Source organism: Penicillium brevicompactum, assembly GCF_028827555.1.
Source record: "Penicillium brevicompactum strain IBT 35665 chromosome Unknown utg000001l_segment0_segment1, whole genome shotgun sequence".
NCBI lineage: Eukaryota > Fungi > Ascomycota > Eurotiomycetes > Eurotiales > Aspergillaceae > Penicillium > Penicillium brevicompactum.
The window spans coordinates 270048-288990 of NW_026623204.1; the positions used below are offsets into that span (position 1 = coordinate 270048).

An 18943-nucleotide genomic window follows, 5' to 3' on the forward strand; every position below is an offset into this window, starting at 1 on the left:
GTTGTACGATATCATATTTTGTGTTCAACAGAGAGCGTATGATCGAATAGTTGAATTCGAGTCCCCAGGGGCTTCCAGTCGAAGCTCTCGAACGCCGCGAGGTAGTCAATATTCGTTGGTTGTGTATCCCAAGCTGTCTATAGATCGGTTGCTGCAGACTCATCCAACGACCGAACTAGTGCTTCCTGGTCTGAATTGAAGTGTCAACATGGACCTTTAATTTATCGCAGCATGACGTAGTGACAGGTCTATCAAAACTAAACATACGGAGTAAAAGCCAGCATACTATCTCAAACCATTGGTATGTTTAATACTTATCTGCCTCTAATTTGCTCTAACATGAGTAAGTAATATAAAAAAAGGATAGTGCCTCCAGTGGGAAAATCGACTATTGCGTCGTAGATTCGTAGGGTTGAGATTCCCACTTGAAGCAACGTTGGACGGCCGGATTCAGTCCCGACCTCAGACGCCGATCGCAGCCCGTGGCCTATCCACTTGAACCATTGTGCACCACCATTGCGTATGTCCCGCGTGGCCTCTCACACAATTGTCCTCACCATGTTACCTGCCACTCTACTCTGTATTTGATTTGACTATATTCCTGCATGATGGCGGAAGGCGCGCCGCTGCCATTCCACGATGCCAAGTCGACGGCGATAAACGTGCTGTCCGCTTTCCGTCCCCGTACACAAAGAGTCAAGAATATTGCGCTAGCAGGCATCGCATTGTTATGCTTCCTTCTCATGCTCCGATCCTCTTCAAAGGTAACCGCAGATCGGTTCCCCGGCGCAATATGACGTGGTCACCGCAATCAGAGCTAACTGTTCGCCCAGCGAGTTGAAACAGACTTCTGGACCAAGTTCCCCTCTCGTCTTCCTTTCCCTGAGCGTCCGGAAGATGCCAGGGTCGTTCTCCCTCCCCGGACCGATATCGATGTGAACCACACCCTCCCACACGACCTCGACAAGCCCAACCCGCGCCTGCATGTCCTGGTTCCAGCCTTACAGGGCTCGCGCGGTGTCTGCCGAACCATCACGTCAGCTATGATCCTGGGATATCCGCCACCGACGTTGATTGGATATGGAAGTGACGCGCCGGGCGCGACCGAGACCGAGAACATGGTGGATCGGATCACGCGCGCCCGCAATTACCTACGCGATAGCAAAACTGTACACGATAACGACTTTGTACTTATGGTGGATGGACTGGATACAATCTTCCAGCTTCCACCGCAGGTACTGATCAAGCGATTCCAGAGCATTATCCGAGCAAACAACCAGAAGTTACAGGCCAAGTTCGGGTTCGTGGATGTGCAAGGAGAGAAGCCTGACGCTCCGTTCAAAAAGATACCGAAGTACAACCAGCGAGTTTTGTTTGCTGCAAGCAAGACTTGTTTCCCTGGGTTGCGAGATGACCCTGGTTGTGCGACTGTGCCTGAATCATCTTTGCCTCCAGATGTCTATGGCTGGAAGACAGATGACGATGACGATAGCTCTTTCAATCGACCCCGATGGCTGAATCCCGGAGCGGTAATTGGACAGGCTGCTGATTTGCGCTTAATCTACGATGAGGTCCTGCGGGAAGTTGGGCAGCGCTCGACCAAGACAGGGGACTACAAGGCTTTGACGCAGATCTACGGGCGGCAGGAGGTAATTCGAGAATTGGAGCGGCGACGAACAGTCAATGGATTCAAAGACTGGATGTACCAAATGGTCGGAATCTCCGATGCGTCGAACCTCACCGGAATCACTCTCCGGCTAGAGGCCGGTCGTCGTTACGAGTACGGTATTGGCGTCGACTTCGAGTCTCAGCTATTCTTCAACCAGATGATGTCCCGCAAGGATGTCGAGTGGGTCAAGTTCAACAATATCACCAAAATGTCAATGCTGCAGGCGCAGCACGGCGTTCCACGCGAGCATCGACTCTTGCTGCCACATGACATCGCGGCTCTTCCCAATCCCTTCAACCAGTCGCGGTTCGCGAAAGAATCGACACTCCGACCGATGTGGAATGCGACTCTGGACAAACTGCCCAACCCGAACAACCATTCATGGCACAACGTTGCTTTAATGACAAACCCCCACTCGGCTTCTGTGCCTGTGCTGGCCCATTTGAATGGCGATCCCAAGCTGCGCAATGGTTGGTGGGAAAGTATGTGGTTCTTCCCATGGGGCCGTGCTCTTCTCCGGAAATACGTCCGCAATGCACATGGCTTCGACGCCGCGCAATCATCTCTTCTCGGAGGGCAGGATTGGCTCGAGGTGCGCGGAGGTCGAGGTGGGATATGGACCGATAAAGAGAACTGGGTCACTATTGCCGAAGTCTGCAATGGCCAAGAAAGAGACCTATTCGATGATGGCCTCGGTCTTTGGTCGAAGGAGAACGACGACCCAGATGCTCCGGTTTATAACCAATATGGTAACTTGGTCGCTGGAAAGGAAGACCCAAACGCTAAGCCAGATGATCTCTGGTTTTAGACACCCTTTCAAACTTGATCAGGACTAAGTCCCGGTCCTCCGCCATCACTCGGTTGATGTCTCTTCACAGAGCATGAATTGAACCGTGCTGCGTGCATCTTGGTCCAAGGATTGCTTTCTCGTGTCCGGTTTGAAAGGAACCCCGTACAAACACCACGCATGTTTTTTGATGAAAGTGGCGTTCACTATCATACCCAAGTGCCAACATTTCCTCTTTTTGCAATTCCATCGGGAATGGAATGGCTGTATATTACCACTGCTAGCTCACATCTTGCATCGATGCAACCTGATGTACCCTCCTGGCTGGCGTTCCACGGCGTTCTTAATCTGGCTCATACCTCAAGCTTGAGGCAGCCTCGAGAGAAGCTGGTCTTTTCGAGACCGGCAATTTTAGAAACACAATGAAGATGTTTAACTTTTTTTTATCTATAATGTTCGCTTGAATTGATTAACCCCGAACTAAGAATGCGTGTTAGTCGCCATTCATGGCAACAAGATCATTGAAACGTGAGTCTGGCTTCATAGCATGTGGTACATCATAGAAGCACTAGGGTATCTCCAATCCCTTGAACTCGGCCGTAATGTTGGTGATTGCTTTCTCAACAGGGAGTCTCTCCATAGAGCTTGCTCCGTAGAAACCATGCAAACCTCGAACCCTCTCGAGCATGAACTTCGCATCATCTGGCGCAGCAATTGGACCGCCATGACAGAGTACAATAATCTCCGGATTAATCTTAACAGCAGTGTCCCTAATAGCCTGGACCTCCCCAACACACTGCTCAAGCGTCTTGCCAGTCTGTGCACCAATCGTACCAGAAGTCGTCAACCCCATATGAGCAACAAGGACATCAGCCCCGGCCTTCGTCATAGCAACCGCATCCTCAACATTAAAAACGTACGGCGTCGTAAGAAGCCCCAGCTCTGCCGCAGTCCGAATCATCTCCACCTCCTTGCCGAAACCCATCCCCGTTTCTTCAAGGTTCGCACGGAAAGTCCCATCAATCAGTCCCACGGTCGGGAAATTCTGCACACCCGCGAATCCTAGACCCTGGAGCTGCTTCAGGAACTGCGGCATCAGTCTGAAGGGATCTGTGCCGCATACGCCCGCAATGATGGGTGTGTCGTTCACAATGGGAATCACTTCGGCTGCCATTTCGACAACTACGTCGTTGGCATTGCTGTATGGCATCAGTCCTGCTAGACTGCCGCAACCTGCCATGCGGAATCGTCCGCTGTTGTAGATGACGATTAGATCGCCGCCTCCGCTCTCTACGGATTTGGCAGAGAGGCCGATGCCTTGGCTGGTTAGTGGATTTGGGTCTTATGTTTTGATGGGTGATTTACCTGCTCCGGCGCCAACAATTGGCTTTTTGTCTTTGATATGACCGCGTAGGCGGGATAGTATCTCTTTGCGATCTGTTGGTGGGGCCATGGTATAGATCTTGAGGAGGTTGTATAGCAAACGATTATAGCAAAGGAGTAAGAGAAGGAGTTGGGTTTATGTAGCTTTTAAGTGAATTAATATGATCGGAACGAGGAACGAAAGAATTAAAAGAAGAGAAACCGGATCTACCGATCCGCAAGCCCAACAGCATGTCAAGTGGAGAACGGACCGGCGGACTCTGGTGGGGTTGATTGCTTAGATTTGAACTGTCTGATATCACCCATTTCCAAAGTTATCTATCCAGCCAAAAGATTGATTTCAACGTCTTCAGACTGATTTACAGCAGCCCCCTCGTGCTGATCTGTTCGCAAGCATCAAGAATTCCGCAGCAAAGCGCAGATTATGAAGGGTCGGATGTAGACACAGGTTGCGACGCCTACGTGGATCCCATGCCCCGCCATCGTCACGGTTCCACTACAACTTCTCCGAGGGGGCCTGGTGAGATCATAGTGATTGGGGACCTAAACACTCTGATAACACCCGTGGACCTGTGAAGAACTGCCTTTATTCCTTCGATCACTGCTCGGAAAAAGTCATGCCTCACATCATTCTATTGGGTACGCTTGACACCAAGCTTGCACAAGTATTGTATCTCCACAGCCAATTGAAGAAAATAGCCTCTCGCCTGTCTCAGCCACTCCAAATCACTCTTATCGACTGTGGCTGCCAAAATGTCACCGACGACGCCATCACAGTTGGCCATAACGACTTGGTCGAAAAATATGCAGCTTCCAAAGCAGAGGTCATAAAGCTCTCCCGCGGCGAAGCAATCGAGCTGCTGATCGGTTATGTTACCCAATGTGTGCAAGATATATTGAGAACCAGCGAAGTGCACGGCATTATAGGCACGGGTGGCAGCGGAGGCACAAGTCTGATATCCGCGGTGATGAGGTCGGCACCTATTGGCCTCCCGAAACTCATTGCCAGCACGGTTGCCTCTGGCAATACAAGCCCGATTGTCGGAGAGTGCGACATCACCTTGATGTACTCTGTTGTTGATATTGCTGGAACAAATGGGCTCTTGCGTGACGTTCTTGATAATGCCGCCGGCGCTGTCTTCGGTATGGCCTCGGCGTACGAGTGCCGTATAGCAGAGAGAGCATCAAAAGCCGAAGAATCGTCAGAACAGAAAACACGTGTCGGTATCACAATGTTTGGCGTCACTACCGCCTGTGTGGACCGTATACGAGCCCACCTGGAAGAGAAATACCCCGTTGAAGTGTACATTTTCCATGCGACGGGACATGGCGGCAAAGCGATGGAGCGTTTGGTTGAAGAAGGTCATCTAGACGCCGTACTAGATGTCACAACCACTGAAATATGTGATTTTGTCGCAGGTGGAACGATGAGTTGCGACCCTGATCGCCTCGATGCGATGTTGAAAAAGGCATCCCCACAATTATCTCCGTGGGAGCCACTGATATGGTGAACTTCGGACCAAAGGACACTGTGCCTCCCCAGTACCGTGACCGCAAGCTGGTAGTCCACAACCCTACAGTCACACTGATGAGAACATCTCCCGATGAATGTCGACAAGTTGGAGAATTCATCGTCGACAAAGTCAAGCGGTTTGCGCAAGATCAAAGCAAAGTCGAACTTTGGCTTCCAGGCGGTGGTGTTAGTATCCTGGCAACTCCTGGCTCTCCATTTGAGGATCTCGAAGCAGATAGTCGTCTTGCCGATACTTTGCGGTCTGGTCTGAAAGACGCTGCGACTCGCGTGGTATCCGATGATCGCGATATCAATGACACCGGGTTCGCGACTGACATCGCGGATCGCCTTATGGAACTGGTTTTGACTGAGAGGAAATCTCGAGATTGAGGTGCTTTGAGGATAGTGAAATTAAATTGAGGCATACGATACTCAATTCTGGCGCTTCCAGAAGTAGCACCTGATTTTCAACTCCTGTAACATCTTCCCGCAAGGGTCTTTTAGCCCCTTCAAGCGAAGGTTGATTGTTATTCACAGAATATAGATACTCTAACTAAAAGTTTGACTAGACAGTACTTCCAAGGTTAATACCCCAAACGCAAATGTGCTAGAGATCTCAGGCGCTAAAGTAAAGTCCGAGGTACAGGGACTCAAAAATTACGAACACTGATACAAAACTTCCCCCTTTCTCTTCTGAAATGGCGGCTACATACTGCAGTGCGCTGTCGATACAGAGTCAGCCCCTGATGTCATTTTCTGCGGTTCCGACCAATAGCCTATTTGTCGGGATTTCCATAGGCTAACATGAACTACATCCTACCAAATCGCTCGAATTATCAGAAGGCCTGTTACACCAACTTGTGGCACTTGTTGCACTTGTTACACTTGTTGAGTTTATTATACTTTGGATGTTGAATGTTAGGGCTTTGTCTTTCCAAGGTTGAGATTCGGAGTGGGTCTGGTTGGTGGTAAATCTTCAGTTCAAGGGATCTTTGGATTCCGTCTCATTCTAGCCCCCAGAGGGAGTTTTGGGAAAATAGTGAGAAAATTCTAGAACACAGAAGTGTCTTGGAAGGTGATGTGCTCACAGTGCCCAATCGGGGGGTCAACGTTTGTAGGGCCCACGGGTGTCAGCGGCCTTGCCTGACACACCCCCAACGGTTCAACAATTTCTTGCTGAGGGATAGAACAAAGTATGAATCATGTTGTGTGCGAGCCATTCCACGTAGAATCATTCATACTGAAATAATGGTCTCATTCCCCTGCTCTGATCTTGCTTTTTCTACACAATCACAAATTTCAACTCAAGATCCATGAACCCACTTCACCATTTACTTTGATATCGAATACTTCAACATTTCTTCTCCAATACGTTACCACAATGGCCAAAACCGAGCCAAATGAACGGAAGCCTCATATCACTGAGCAGGCTATCACTCTTGGTAACTGGCACCAACATGTCAATTGGGTCAACACATCTCTCATCCTGATTGTTCCCCTGGGGGGCTGTGTTGCCGCATTTTACACGAAGCTACAAGCAATCACCGCCGCCTGGGCAATCCTGTACTATTTCTGGACTGGACTTGGAATCACTGCTGGGTACCATCGTCTCTGGGCGCATCGGTCGTACGAAGCGTATGTTTTCCATTCAATCATGTGTCTGATCCATCGAGACTGAGCCTCCGCTGACCACTCCAATTAACAGGAGTCTACCTCTCAGAATATTCCTAGCCTGTGTTGGCGGTGGCGCCGTACAAGGGTCGATCCGGTGGTGGAGCAGCAAGCACAGAGCACACCACCGATGGACTGACACCGCCAAGGACCCATACAGTGTGATGAAGGGAGTTTGGTATTCGCACTTCATGTGGATGGTGTTGAAGCAGAACCCAAAGAACAAGGGAAGAACCGATATCTCTGACTTGAACGAAGATCCTGTGGTGGTCTGGCAACACCGAAATTATGGATCTGTCATCCTGGTTTTTGGTGTGCTGTTTCCAATGCTCGTTGCTGGGTTGGGCTGGGGTGATTGGAAGGGTGGTCTGGTATATGCAGGCATTCTTAGGTTCTTGTTTGTCCAGCAAGCTACATTCTGTGTCAACTCCCTCGCCCACTGGTTGGGAGAACAGGTGAGTGTTACTCTTCCCCTGAAATTGACCTTCGAGATGCTGACTTTATTATAGCCGTTTGATGACCGAAACTCACCTCGTGACCATGTCGTGACTGCATTGGTCACTCTCGGCGAGGGCTACCACAACTTCCACCATGAGGTAAATACTGCGTCCCTGTTGACTACCAGCATTTTGGCGTGAAACTGACTGAGCAATTAATAGTTCCCCTCCGATTACCGTAATGCCATTGAATGGTGGCAATACGATCCCACCAAATGGTCAATCTGGACATGGAAGCAGGTCGGGCTCGCATCCAATCTCAAGGAGTTCCGAGCCAACGAGATCGAAAAGGGCCGTGTGCAACAACTTCAGAAGAAGGTTGATCAGAAGAGGGCCAAACTTGACTGGGGTGTTCCTTTAGGTCAATTGCCGGTTGTGGATTGGGACGATTTCATCGCCGAGACTCAGAGTGGCAAGGCCCTTGTTGCCATTGCCGGTGTTGTACATGATGTGACTGATTTCATCAAGGAACATCCTGGTGGAAAAACTCTGATCTCATCTGGGATTGGAAAGGATGCTACTGCCATGTTCAACGGTGGAGTTTATATGCACTCCAACGCGGCTCATAATCTTCTCTCCACAATGCGGGTTGGGGTGATTCGGGGCGGCGGCGATGTTGAGATTTGGCGGCACCAAAACAAGCAGAGCGCAATCGCTTAAACCAGTACTATCAGTCTGAGAGAATAAATCGTATGATTCCAACGTACCATCGCAGCACACATTGACCAGAAAGGGAACATTGGGCCAAGCAAACTAAACATACCAAGCAAACATAACAAACAGTCATCTGATCGCCCAAAATGGTTAATGTGCCTCGATTCGCTCGCTTCCTTCGGCGAAGAGCCGACGCAAAAGGAGCTTTACTCCACCGGAGTTTTGCCCTTCAATTGCTTGTTTGGTCCCGCCCCAGTGGCGTCACTTTTGAGCTTGACTTGACCTGACTGGGCCCTCGTTACATCCCGCAAAGCCTCCGCGACAGGGGCTCGGATCTTCCCCCTCACGATTTCCACTCCCCCAGCCTCAGCTTTGTCCGACCCCGGCCCATTGCAACCAATGGGTGACCCGTATCCTGATCACGCCTGCGGATAAATTACAACAAAGCTTTACCCCGGTTTCCGTGCGCTCCCTGGCGTTGGGGCCATGTGTAGTTTAGCGTACCTTGGGGAATGTTTATAGGAGCTCATAAAATGCCTGCACCCCTCGGCTGCGTCCGATCTTTAGTTTGCCCTGCGCGAATCACACTCCGTCTTCTCCTCGTCTACTTCTTTGTCTTCCTCTCAATCCTTATTTTGGGGCTCAATATGCATCTCAAGTCTTATGTCACGGCCGCCCTGTATGGGCTGCCTGCCTTAACATCCGCCGCGCCGTCCCCTTCCTCCTCAGCTTCGACTTCCTCGCCATCGACCGGTCCAGAGGCCGATCACTTCAAGAGCTACACAATTAAGGCGGAGAACATCACTGCGGAGTTGATTCCCTACGGCGCGCGTCTCACCTCCTTGCTTGTCCCAGATCGCGACGGGAAGGTACAAGATGTGGTTGTGGGTTATGATGACCCTAAGGAATATCTTCACGATAGTGAAACCAACCGCACTTTCTTCGGTGCGGTTGTTGGTCGCTATGCCAACCGCATCAAGAACGGTACCTTTACCATTGATGAGAACACCTACCAAGTTCCTGAAAACGAGAACGATGGCAAGGACACTCTCCATGGTGGATTCATCGGCTATGACCAGCGCAACTGGACAGTTACTGCGCATACCGATTCTGCCATCACTTTCACCTTGTTCGATCAAGGCTTTGAGAAATTCCCCGGCGATGTCATCACCCATGCTACCTTCAGCGTCTCTACTGAGAAGAGCCCTGCCAATCCCAAGGGTCTTCCCCAGCTGAGCTCCAAGATCGTGTCTCTGTCTCTTACAAAGAAGACCCCCATCATGCTTGCCAACCATATTTACTGGAACTTGAACGCGTTCCAGGAGTCCACCGTGCTGAATGATACCAGCTTGCAGCTGCCCCTTTCTCGCCGCTACATCGGCGGTGATAGCATTCTCATTCCCAATGGCACCATTTTGGACGTTGAAAGCACCTTTGAAGGTGCCCTCGACTTCACCAGCTCCAAGCTTATTGGCGAAGACATCGATAAGACCACTGGTCTTTGTGGCACTGGCTGTGTAGGCTATGATACCTGCTTCCTCGTCGACCGCCCCTCCACAAACTCGGCTGATTCCCTATCTACCGCTCTGCGCGCATCATCCAGCACCACTGGTATTACTTTGGAAGTTGCAACCAACCAAGCTGCTCTCCAGATTTACACTTGCAGTGGCCAGAACGGGTCTATTGGAACCAAGGCGTCGCAGGCTAAGCGCAACAAGGCAAACGGCGGTGATGCTGGTGCCACTCATGTTAACAAGTATGGCTGCTTTGTCATTGAGACCGAGGACTGGATCGATGGCATCAACCAGCCTCAGTGGGGACGTACTCCCTACCAGGTCTTTGGTCCTGAAGATGGTCCTGCCGTCAACTGGGCTACTTATCAGTTCGGTACTGACTAGATGTCATTCTTATTACTCTGACCGTAATCTTCATTGGAATTAATTAACTATTGTTAACGAAAATACTGAATTCTCGTGAGACTTATGAGCGTTGGCATCTTCCGAACTTCCCGAGGTCTGAAATTGCTCGGGCATAGTTGTGTTATCCTCGCTAAAATCTCAAAATTTTAAATCGCGGAGCTCGAAGGATCACGTCTCTTCATTGTTCACTTGCTGGCTTTGTAATGGCGAAATAGCCCTTTTTGGCATGACGACTTCAACATTCCCCGGGGTGTGGTGAAGTTGGAGATTCTACAAATCTAGTCACTTCCAGGGCCTGAGCTCCTGACCCTAACTTGCCTAGGCTCGTCTGCATACCATCCAAACGACCGAGTGCCGAATGCCGGCATGTCTACCCCGCGGTGTCAAGGACGATCGTGGGGAAGTAGCCGAATAAACAAGCAATAACAATCGACCATGAGCCAGAAATTAAAGGTGCAATACCACACAGCTCAACATCGTTAAGATCCAACAGCCAAGTTCAGCCTCGGATCAAGACAACGTCGACAGCAAACCTTTTTACAATGACAGTTGGAGACCGCACTCTTTTTGTGCCCGCGCATTCGGGAGAAAGCGTTTTACCAAACCTTCCTTTCTTCCATAAACTTCTGCGTTACGCACATCGCACTCCTTCCCCCACCGCGATCCGAGACTTGAACGCAGACGTGGAGAAGACGTACCATGATCTCCTTTCGGACGTTCTTTCTTTCCGGAAGACTCTATATGAATCAATCAGCGATGATGCCAGACGCGATCTAGAGGCGGACAAGGAGGTGTACATCGGACTTCTTGCTCCTGGAGGATATGAGTATGCTGTGGGATTCATTGCGATTCTAGCTATCGGTGCAGCGGTTGTTCCTATGGGTAAGTGTTAGGTCCCCCGGGGCCAATCGAATAGCGCTGACCGTTGCAGTGGCCGCTCTACCTGCGGAAGAAGCGTCTTATTTTCTGCTTAAAGCACGATGCGTGGCCTTGGTTACCAGTACAACAAGTGAAGTGAATGCACAATCAGTGCTCAGGATTCTGAAGACGAGCAAAGGGGTGCATATACCCTGTGTCCTTCCAGTCGCCTCGACTTTCGTTCCTTCTGCCTCTTTTGCGGACGATGCGACGATTTCATCAGGCCCAGTCCCAGACATGAACGGAGCCGCGCTGGTGATATTTACATCTGGAACAACAGGACCTCCCAAGGGCGCTGTACAACGTCGCAGTTACATAGTTGGAACCGGCGAAGCAGACGTGGAGCATTATAAGATCACAGACCAAGACACAGTTCTGCATGTCCTTCCTGTGCACCATGCATCAGGCGTGGGACTGACATTCCTCCCATTCTTAGTAGCCGGCGCATGCATAGAATTTCGAAGTGGAAGCTTCGATACGGCATGGACCTGGGAGCGCTGGCGACAGGGAGGTCTTACCTTCTTCTCGGGTGTGCCGACGATATACATGCGCATGATGCGTTATTTCGAGGAGAACATATCGAGCCAGCCACCGGAGGTGCGTGCCGAGTATGCCGCGGGTGCGCGTGGGATCCGAGCAATGTTGTGCGGCACCTCGGCACTTCCCGGGCCCGTCCAAGACTTTTGGCATCAGTTGAGAGGGAAGCCTATCTTGAATAGATACGGAGCCACTGAATTTGGTGCGGCAATCAAGACAGATCTTGATTCGGATGGGTCTCCGCGAAACAGCGTGGGACGTGTTGCTGAGGGTGTCTCTCTCAAGCTTGCAGAAGATGGTCAGATTTTGGTCAAGTGTCCATTGATGTTCTCCAAGTAAGTGCTAAATACTGGTATTTAAAGCAGACTAAAAAGATACTCATAATTCTTTATAGGTATCTCTTTGATGAGAAAGCAACAGCGGATGCCCATGACTCCGAGGGCTACTTTAAATCAGGGGACATTGCCCGCCGGGAGGGCAGGTACTATTTTATCCTTGGCCGAGCCTCGATTGATATCATCAAGTCTGGTGGGTATAAGATCTCGGCTTTGGATATTGAACGTGAGATTTTAGGACTGGACTATGTCTCGGAGGTCATGGTCGTGGGGGTCGAGGACGAGGAATTTGGGCAGCGAGTTGCAGCAACCGTGAGTCTTAAGCGGGACACCAATTTACCAAACTCGCATCTTTCAATCACAAGGTTGCGGCAGGACCTGAGAAGCAAGATGACTGGCTATAAAATGCCTACGGTACTTCGTGTGGTGCAAGGCGAACTGCCCAAATCTGGGACGGGAAAGGTACAAAAGAAGATATTGGGACCTCACTTCTTTCCTCCAAACTACGGAGCACTTGATGAAGTGCAAATATGGAGCAACACAAGAGAACCTAAGCTTTAGACTTCGTCCTTGATTCCAACTATTACACTTTGGCATGGAGATGTCCAGTTCTTCTGGTTCTTTTTCTGTCCTCTGGATTCTTCCACTTTTCTCGAGGTCTGGCTTTCTTGTGTTTTGTAATGGCTTTTCGGGAATTCAAAAGGCCTCTCGAAAGACCCTTCGAAAGACCCTACGAAAGACCTCTCAAAGCATGCATCAAAGGACTTGACAGAATCCTCACTTCTCAAACCAAGGTGCTTGGAAGACGGTTGTCTACATATTACAAAGATTGGACATGTTCAGCGACTAGCTTTGGTACGAGTTATTATTTCACGTGCCTCGACGGATTGCTCGTATACCCCTGGTTGTTTGCACAGCACAGTCTCCAGTTTTTTATCTATCATCTACCATTTCATGTCATCTATCACGTCTACAGAGAGATTAGGCTCGTACTGGAGAACAGGTACAAGGGTTTTGATCAAGAAATTCATGTTTGTCTTTCATTCTTGATAGAGTTCTGCTTTTGCATGATAACACAGAATAGACGACAGATGAGTTGTGGGAGTGAAGCTCAAACCATCTCAGCAGGGGAAGACAGCATACATGAGAAAGAGGATGAGCGGAACCACCTGAGGTGGGAGATACAGAACAAAAAGACATTTGCCCCTAGGGCGTTCATCAAAGCTCCAAGGTCTTGGTCGCGTGGCGGGGCTGGCAGTTTGTGCCCTGCTGGCAACTTGGCGAACAGAATTCAACTTCCTTCGGGGCCCGAGGATGGCGCACCGGGACCAGGAACTAGCCTTCTTTATCTTGGAATCGTTGAGCTTGTGGGCGAGGGGAGAAGACTGCGCCGTAGAAGCTTCGGTGCTCAATGGTTCCACCAAAATGACGAGCTCGGGCAGCGATCCGCACTCTGCCACACGTACCAATGATGATCCAGGAATATTGATTTGACGTGATGCCCCATTCTTTCCCATACATGTGCTGTAGACATCTCCGATATTGCCGCGGTCGGTATAAGACAATAGAAAAATAACGCCGAGTTTGCCGCTAATATTCTTATATGCAGTTTCAAGAAAGCGAAAGGGCGCATAATAAAGCTAGATACCGCACGATCTTCCTTGGATGAAATAGAGACCCTATACTGATCGGTTAATTCGATGAATTTCTGGCCGAAGCGCCGGCCTACATGTGCGTATCCATCAGAACGCGCAGATGAGTCCGCTCATAGGTATCTGAGGTAGGCTTACATGCCTAGGCCCTCGGATCAGATCTCCAAACACATCATCCCAAGCTAAATATAAATCATCGACTGAGCAATGCCATTTGTTCCTGCTGTTATAGTTGTCCAGTAAACAAAGTCGCCGAATGTAGTCGAACCACAGTTTCCCCGAACCAAGGATTGCGCGCAAAGGATCTGAGATCCGTGGATTGCCACTACACCACCTCAGCAATGCGTCATGAAAAGAATCCGAAGTGATCAATTTTGCATACTCTGGTGCTGCTCCCTATTCTCGCAAGCCAATGCCACCAGGGAAGACCATGAACGAATCTGACATCGACCTCGCAACCATTGAGCCGAGCTCTCTCCAGCTTTTCAGAACCATCGAAGCCAAATTCCGAGCGTCTGGAATCGATGATGATAAATGGTATCTTACTGTGCTGAGTGCAATCACAACAACCCCCGAGTCTCACGTTTGCGCTCAGCTATACCTTTACCTGATAAGCCAACACGCATATTCAACGAAGGATGCACGCCAGAGACTGATGCGCCGCATGCGCGAGGCACTGTTCAAGGATATTGGGCTGATTGGACTACCGCGGCCTACAGAATCTCTGATTGAGATCACGAAAGTTCTATCAGAAGAGGACGCAGAATATACCTATAGCCGTGAGGGCTGGCAATGTGACCATTTGAATCACACTCGCGGCATGGGATGGCTGAAGCAGATATATGCGCATAATACCGCGGCCCTGTTTGAATTGTTCAAGAAGCACCCTGACTTTGGCTTCTGGGTTGCTGATATCACGTACGGCCTACTCTTGTCCGACCGGCAGGTCTTGGATGATTTGGATACAGAGTTGGTCGTTCTACCAGCGGTGATGGGCCAAGACTTACCACGGATGACTTACTGGCATATTCGAGGCACAAGACGCTTGGGAGTACGGAGAGAAGACGTGCAAATGGTGATGGATTGTGTTGAGTTGGTAGTAGAATCTTGCGGTGTGACCTTGAGGCGAGTACCCAGTGTCGACTCTGTCGAGAAAGATCTATAGTATTTGGATAATTTGGACAAATTCAAAGAAAAGAGCAGTTGCGACAAAGAAAACATGAGGTAAAGGGGAAAATGCCCCGAAGCACGTTGTTTGTTTTTTGGGAAGATTACCTAAGGCCGTTTGCGCATGCACTTGTTTACCTCTTGCCCCGCGGACTCTGCTTCTGCACTTCCATGGATCAGTACTTGACTGACTAATTTGTACATTTCATCGCATTCCTCAGGGCCGCTTTACCCCTGTGGCGGCATGCGAGACTTCAAGACATGTCGACCTCGTCGCGCAGCCTCAGCTCCTCACCCGATATCCTGGGTCCGCCAGGCGACGCCCAGTATCTGATTTCCTCGCCGATTAAACCGTTTAACGGGCGCCAAAGCTTCATGTCTCCCATGGTTGGAAGAATGAACTCCAGGTCCCGAACCCCGGCCAAACGACCACGATCGCGCGTCAGCCTGAGTCCCGCAAAGAGCGCGCACTCGATTCAATTCAACGATGTCATCCTCCCCGGTTCGCCGACAAGGAAGTTTAATGGAGGTCGCGAAAGGTCGATTTCACCGGAGAAGCTCCTACAAGATGGAAATGTCAGCCCGTGGCGTATTCGCCTCACCCTCGAAGCAACCCAAGATGAGGAGGACGAGAACCAGGGCAGTCCGTCGCGCAAGCGAATAAAACCTTCGACCGTGACGACTATGATACCTTTGAAGGATGAAAGGAGTCCATTGTCGGAGAAGACACCTGCTCGGCGACGTGGTCGTCCGCGCAAGTCTGACATGGCTATCTCTCCTTTCCCCGGGGGACCCGGTCATACACCACGGGCTGGCTATACCCCTAGGCCCGGGGACACTCCGGGTCCGGGAAACACACCAGGTCCAGGTCATACGCCAGGTCTGGGGCACACTCCTGGTCCTGGGCACACACCAGGACCGCGCGGCCAAGATTCTCAACCACGGAAGAGAGGTCGACCAAGGAAGCAGGATTTTCAAATGGTTGAGGATCAGCCAACTCCGACCGTGGAGCATGTTGAACCATTCAGTCCGATGGATGTTATTCCCAATAGTGATGTTGGACCAGATCAACGCTTTAGTCCGATGGACACTATGGCAAGTGAGACTGGTCTGGATGCACAATTCAGTCCAATGGAAACGGATTCGCGTGAAGCTGGTTTGGATCAACGAAACTACAGTCCCATGAACACTGTGACCAGTGACGCAGTACAGCGCGAGTCTTTCAGCCCCACAGACTCATTCGCTGGGAGTAATGCCCATGCCAGTCCAATCGACCTGGTTGGTGGTGTTGATTCCGAAGATGACTCCCTGGGGGACTCTGAAATGTCTATCGCAGACTTGCGTGATCCTACCGAACCTATCACAGAGGTTGTTGAGCACGATAGTCGTGGCTATGGCCGAACAAGTCTGGAAACTCCTGTCATCAGAGCCACAGAACATCACTTCCTGGATGAGAACATCCATTCCACTCCTTCTAAAATGCCTTCCCCTACACGCGAAAGAGCGATCCAATCATCCAGGTCATCTCACCACACCACAAGTCCGCAATCAGGCACCTATCCAACTCCAACGCCCACTTCGTCACTGGCGGACGAAGAGGCCCCAGCCCAAGAAAATGCGGATGATGAGCATACTGGGACAGATGTTCAGCATTCTGAACCGGATCCCATTGAAGACCCCAATGATGATCATGAAGAATACGAAGAATATGACACTATCATGGAAAGTGAGGGATTTACTATGATCTCACTTGACACACTCCCTTCAGCCAAACAGCATGGATTTGGCTCTAGTGCTATGACTAGCAGCAACCCTACACAAAAAGAAGTCGGAGATCGCTTGAAGCGCAAACTTCCAGGCACCATTGAAGATCTCCGAGCGAACTCCCGCACTCGAAATTCCTCCAGCCCAGTCACAGCCGATCTTGCTCCAAAGACCAACGGTATAACCGATAGTCGCGTTCCGAATCATCAACCTGCCTATGCAAACGACGAGTACGCTGTCAATCATGTCAGCAACGTCAGCTACCCCGAACTTCCCACTATACCTTCTGCGGCCCAATCAGTTATTGTCCCGAAGAAGAGGACCCTCACCAGTCTGGCCAAACTTGTTCGAGTTGCCCTTGCTCTGAAAGGTCCATTTCAGCCTCAAGCACATGAGTGGTCTGGCCACAATAATGGTCGGCACAAACGACAACGTCTAGAGGATATCTTCAGCACGTTTGGGTTCAAAACCCGGCGAGAACTGCGGATCGCGATGGGTCTTGGTCAAGTGATTGCCACGAGGCGGATGATAGCAGATGAAGAAGAGGCTGCAGCGGTTGCAGCAAAACGTACAGCATCTCGTTACAAAGAGCAGCAGCAGCAAGCCGACTACGATGATTTCTCCGAGGCTTCGGATCAAATATCTCAATCTCAATCGCCGGAGAACCAGGTTCAACACAAATCAGTGGATCCCGCCGCAAACTATCGACAAGGACCGATGTACTCGCCAAACTTCGGACGACAAAGTTCCGTGCAACAAAGTCCAATATCCCACCAAAAGCGACAGCGGGAGGCTGAATGGCAGCTCGAGCGCGACGCGGTCAGTCAGCAAGCTCAGATGGCGTCAAACTCGAAGTCTGTAGTGTACATCGACAGCGACAACACTTCGCCAGAAGAAGAGGAATTCGATCAACCGGAGGTTGGACTTGCGTATGACGAACACCCTCGGTCCGAAATTCAAGAACCCGAAAATTTCGAGCATGAAACTGAGCCTGAACGCTACATAGATCAATCTCGTGATGTGCAAACGGAAGCTGAGCAGGACGAAGATGATGGATATGATGATATTTGGCAACTTGAGGCCAACGATCACAGCTATGACCATCACTCTGAGGATGACAGCATCGAAGACCGTGCCCCGGAGCCCCCAGGCCCCTGAGGAACATGAATGCTACCTCCACAGATCAGGAGCAACTGAGCTCGTCCCCTGATGTGCCATCGGAGCGTGAACACACTGCCCGATTTGGTCCGTCCAAGGTGCGCGAACTCCGTGAGCAACATGTCGATTTGTCTGCTTTGCTGGCCGAAGAGGACACTCCGAATCGCGCCCGATACTACAATGGAAGCAGTACCCCTCGGAGTGTACTGAGTCGTTCGTCAAATCCGCAGCACTCGCCACTTCCCAGCTCGAGCACGAAGCAGCCAGTGTCACGTACACCTGCACATATCAGATTGCAACCTATCTCTCAATCTAGCCCTGAGAATGGAACCCCCCAAATGTCGTTCCACGAATGGGAGAAATCACCAGCAGAAGCGCAACCCGAAGAGCACCCCGAAGATTATGGCAATGTTCGCAGTCCCAGCGTGGCTCATAGTCAATTCGATCCCTCTCAAATTGACTCATCTTCCACCCCGGCGGCACGCCACTCCCAAGAAGTGCCAGGCTCCTCTTGGTTCTCAAGAATTACCAGTCTCACTCCGCAATGGTTGAAAGCCCCCACTCGTGCTCGAAGCTCCAGTATCACTACCATTCCAGAGGAACAATCTGAATCCGAGGATGAGGAATTGGCTAGCATTGAATCCGCCAAAGAGATTGGTGAACACATTCGCGATGAATCGCCCCCCAGGGGAGCAAGCCAATCACCCGTCAATATCTGGGTACAAGCATCCCGGTCTCCTCAAGTATCTCGTTCTCCCCAGGCTCCTCGGTCTCCCGAGGCGCAGGATCATATTCAGCCAACGACAGAAGAGGATGAAGAGCCTGTGTACGAGATAGACGTTTCTGAGGGAGACTCTTCTCGGGGGAATTCGGAGGATGTTGAGGAAACAGCGTCCGAGCGAAGTGCCTCACTAGAGGTCTCCGGGCACGAGGCCATAGACCCGGCCGCCCATCAGGACGATGCGCCTTCTGGGCCACGGCCGCTTGCCACGTTTGGATACTTCTCTGACGAGCACTACATCGCTCTTCGTCGGATCTATCGCATCGCCAAGCGGTACCCTGAGCAGTTTGAGTACTACGATACCCCCGGGCGGGCAGCCATCATCGGTGATTGGATATGGACTTCAAATGGACATCACGGGGTGCCCATTACTGAGATCCAATTTGCCATTATCGACCGGTTTACCCAAGAGCTGTCCCGGGCTGACATCCAATACGGCGGCAGTGGACAGGTTGATTGGACCGAAGCGGATATGCATCGTCGACTGATCAGCATCATCATTGGCGAGCAGATCCGAGGGGGAGCGTAAGGCCAAGGC

General features: G+C 50.7%; 8 protein-coding genes across 8 annotated transcripts; 7 read left to right on the plus strand and 1 right to left on the minus strand.

Annotated features, from left to right (window-relative positions):
* Window positions 1–608: 608 nt before the first annotated feature.
* Window positions 609–2477, plus strand: N7506_002544 (glycosyltransferase domain-containing protein; the record flags this gene model as incomplete). The annotated part of the gene is made up of 2 exons (XM_056951839.1): window positions 609–764; window positions 834–2477. 2 exons carry the CDS (start codon window positions 609–611, stop codon window positions 2475–2477), a joined length of 1800 nt encoding a protein of 599 aa, XP_056814990.1.
* Window positions 2478–3024: 547 nt separating this feature from the next.
* On the minus strand, window positions 3025–3909 carry N7506_002545 (TIM-barrel enzyme family protein; the record flags this gene model as incomplete). Its single annotated transcript, XM_056951840.1, has 2 exons — window positions 3025–3773; window positions 3822–3909. 2 exons carry the CDS (start codon window positions 3907–3909, stop codon window positions 3025–3027), a joined length of 837 nt encoding a protein of 278 aa, XP_056814991.1.
* Window positions 3910–4456: 547 nt separating this feature from the next.
* N7506_002546 (Tm-1-like ATP-binding domain-containing protein) lies at window positions 4457–5742 on the plus strand (the record flags this gene model as incomplete). Its single annotated transcript, XM_056951841.1, has 2 exons — window positions 4457–5258; window positions 5309–5742. 2 exons carry the CDS (start codon window positions 4457–4459, stop codon window positions 5740–5742), a joined length of 1236 nt encoding a protein of 411 aa, XP_056814992.1.
* A 991-nt stretch (window positions 5743–6733) lies between these two features.
* Window positions 6734–8180, plus strand: N7506_002547 (acyl-CoA desaturase; the record flags this gene model as incomplete). Its single annotated transcript, XM_056951842.1, has 4 exons — window positions 6734–6987; window positions 7058–7478; window positions 7533–7619; window positions 7683–8180. 4 exons carry the CDS (start codon window positions 6734–6736, stop codon window positions 8178–8180), a joined length of 1260 nt encoding a protein of 419 aa, XP_056814993.1.
* Window positions 8181–8821: 641 nt separating this feature from the next.
* Window positions 8822–10072, plus strand: N7506_002548 (aldose epimerase family protein; the record flags this gene model as incomplete). The annotated part of the gene is made up of 1 exon (XM_056951843.1): window positions 8822–10072. One exon carries the CDS (start codon window positions 8822–8824, stop codon window positions 10070–10072), a length of 1251 nt encoding a protein of 416 aa, XP_056814994.1.
* A 563-nt stretch (window positions 10073–10635) lies between these two features.
* On the plus strand, window positions 10636–12444 carry N7506_002549 (uncharacterized protein; the record flags this gene model as incomplete). The annotated part of the gene is made up of 3 exons (XM_056951844.1): window positions 10636–10975; window positions 11025–11883; window positions 11943–12444. 3 exons carry the CDS (start codon window positions 10636–10638, stop codon window positions 12442–12444), a joined length of 1701 nt encoding a protein of 566 aa, XP_056814995.1.
* Window positions 12445–13965: 1521 nt separating this feature from the next.
* On the plus strand, window positions 13966–14700 carry N7506_002550 (uncharacterized protein; the record flags this gene model as incomplete). Its single annotated transcript, XM_056951845.1, has 1 exon — window positions 13966–14700. One exon carries the CDS (start codon window positions 13966–13968, stop codon window positions 14698–14700), a length of 735 nt encoding a protein of 244 aa, XP_056814996.1.
* Window positions 14701–14963: 263 nt separating this feature from the next.
* N7506_002551 (putative AT DNA binding protein) lies at window positions 14964–18934 on the plus strand (the record flags this gene model as incomplete). The annotated part of the gene is made up of 2 exons (XM_056951846.1): window positions 14964–17598; window positions 17649–18934. 2 exons carry the CDS (start codon window positions 14964–14966, stop codon window positions 18932–18934), a joined length of 3921 nt encoding a protein of 1306 aa, XP_056814997.1.
* Window positions 18935–18943: the final 9 nt, after the last annotated feature.